The 1,740-nt window shown below is 61.8% G+C and overlaps 1 protein-coding gene across 1 annotated transcript in view; it reads left to right on the top strand.

Annotated features, from left to right (window-relative positions):
• PAFAH2 (platelet activating factor acetylhydrolase 2) overlaps window positions 1–1,522 on the top strand; it is a 5,096-nt gene extending 3,574 nt beyond the window's left edge. Inside the window, exons 7-11 of the mRNA XM_008635159.2 lie at window positions 1–77; window positions 379–470; window positions 554–724; window positions 822–970; window positions 1,188–1,522. The exon at window positions 1–77 is cut by the window's left edge and continues 31 nt beyond it. Of these exons, the coding sequence (XP_008633381.1) occupies window positions 1–77; window positions 379–470; window positions 554–724; window positions 822–970; window positions 1,188–1,282 (584 nt within the window). The 3' untranslated portion in view covers window positions 1,283–1,522. The remainder of the gene's footprint in view (window positions 78–378; window positions 471–553; window positions 725–821; window positions 971–1,187) is intronic.
• Window positions 1,523–1,740: the final 218 nt, after the last annotated feature.

Here is a 1,740-nt window from a genome sequence, read left to right on the forward strand (position 1 = left end):
GGCTCTTCCAGGGCATCGCCGGCGGCAGATCCGTCCCCAGCATCCTTCACCAGGACTGGGATCTCTCTGTGCTGAAGGTATCCAGGTCTGGCTGGGGGGGCTCTGGGTGCCCCGTGGTGGCAGGGTCAGTCCTGGCCGCCTGAGACTTTTCCTCCTGGGACAAGAAGGGTCTGTGCAGAGCCCCAGCCTTCCACCCCTCGGCTTCTTGGAGCCTCTCCTCCCCTGGAAGCCAGGTCCCATCACACCAGCAGTGGGACGTGGCATTTTCCCCCCTTGCAGGGAGGCTTTGCTGATCTTCCCTTGGCTTCTTCTTCCCTAATTAGTGACCTCCAGCAGTGAGGTTTGGGCTCAGACTCCTCAGCCCTCTCCCTTTTGCAGGACAGCCTTGATCTGACCAAAGTGGCCGTCATGGGCCATTCCTTCGGGGGGGTGACAGCAGTGCTGGCCTTGGTGAAGGAGCCCAGCTTCAGGTAAGCCATGGCAGGGATGAGGAGCCGCAGAGTCTCTGGGGACACGGGGCTCATCCCGGTGGTGGGTGCCTGTCCTGCTCCAGGTGTGCCGTGGCTCTGGATGCCTGGATGTTCCCTCTGGAGAACGTGCTGTACCCGGAGGTGCCCAAGCCCGTGCTCTTCATCAACACAGAGAAGTTCCAGACTCCGGAGAGCGTTGCCAAAATGAAGAGGTTGAGCTCCAGAAACAGCCAGACGAGGATTGTGACCGTGCTGTGAGTCAGGGGAGGGAGCACCCAAGGGCTGTGTCCCAGCAGGAGAACCTCTGGGTTCTGATCACATCCCACTGATGCACATCCCTCCCCTGTCCAGGGGAACTGTGCACGAGGACCAGAGTGACTTTGCCTTCATCACTGGGAAGCTCTACAGCCGCATCTTCGGCAGCAGGGGGACCCTGGACCCCCACAAGACTCTGGCCATCACCAGCCGGGCGGCTCTGGCCTTCCTGCAGAGGCACCTCAGTACGGCCCAGGGTGGGGGAGCAGGGTGGGGGCTCGGGGGGGCACGAGAGCTCCCTGGTTTGGGGGGGCTGTGGGGTGGCCGCTGCCCCCCAGAGCTTGGGGCTGGTGCTTCCCAGAGCACAGGGGTCCGGTGGCTGCCCCTTGGTGTACCTGGTGAGGCTGTGGTCACCTGGAGGGGAGGCTGTGGTAACCCTGACACCGTCTGTGCCCCGTGCAGAGCTGGAGGAGGAGTTTGGTCAGTGGGACGAGCTCCTGGAAGGTGTCGGGGACTCGGTGGTTCCGGACGTGCCCTTCTGCCGCTCGAAGTTGTGACTGCTCCGAGGGCACTGCTGGGGGCTGGGACGGGGAAAGTGACTCCTTCTTGCCCGGAATGGAGGAGCCACAAAGGGCAGGAGGACCCCTGAGGAGAGCAGGACCTGGGGACAGTGCTCACGGGACGTCTGGTGACCGAGGTGCTCGGGGAATGTGCCAGGAGAGCCCTCCCTGCTCCTATGCCTGCACTGGTGGGGGCTGTGGGGCTGAGGGAATAAAATCCCCAGGGATAAAGACTGAGTTGGCTGTCGCAGAGTAATGAAACCACAGAGGGGGTTGGGTTGGAAGGGCTTTAAAGGCCATCCACACCTTCGCTGTGAGTTGGGGGTGGTTCAGCCACTGCTAAAAGTGATGCAGCGCCAGGGCTCCAAGCACAAGGGTAAGGAAAATCCTGTAATTGTCCTGGAAATCCGTGCAGATGGCTGACTCCACGCCTAAACTCTGCAGGGGGAAAGAAG

Source organism: Corvus brachyrhynchos, unplaced genomic scaffold (assembly GCF_000691975.1).
Source record: "Corvus brachyrhynchos isolate BGI_N302 unplaced genomic scaffold, ASM69197v1 scaffold65, whole genome shotgun sequence".
Lineage (NCBI taxonomy): Eukaryota > Metazoa > Chordata > Aves > Passeriformes > Corvidae > Corvus > Corvus brachyrhynchos.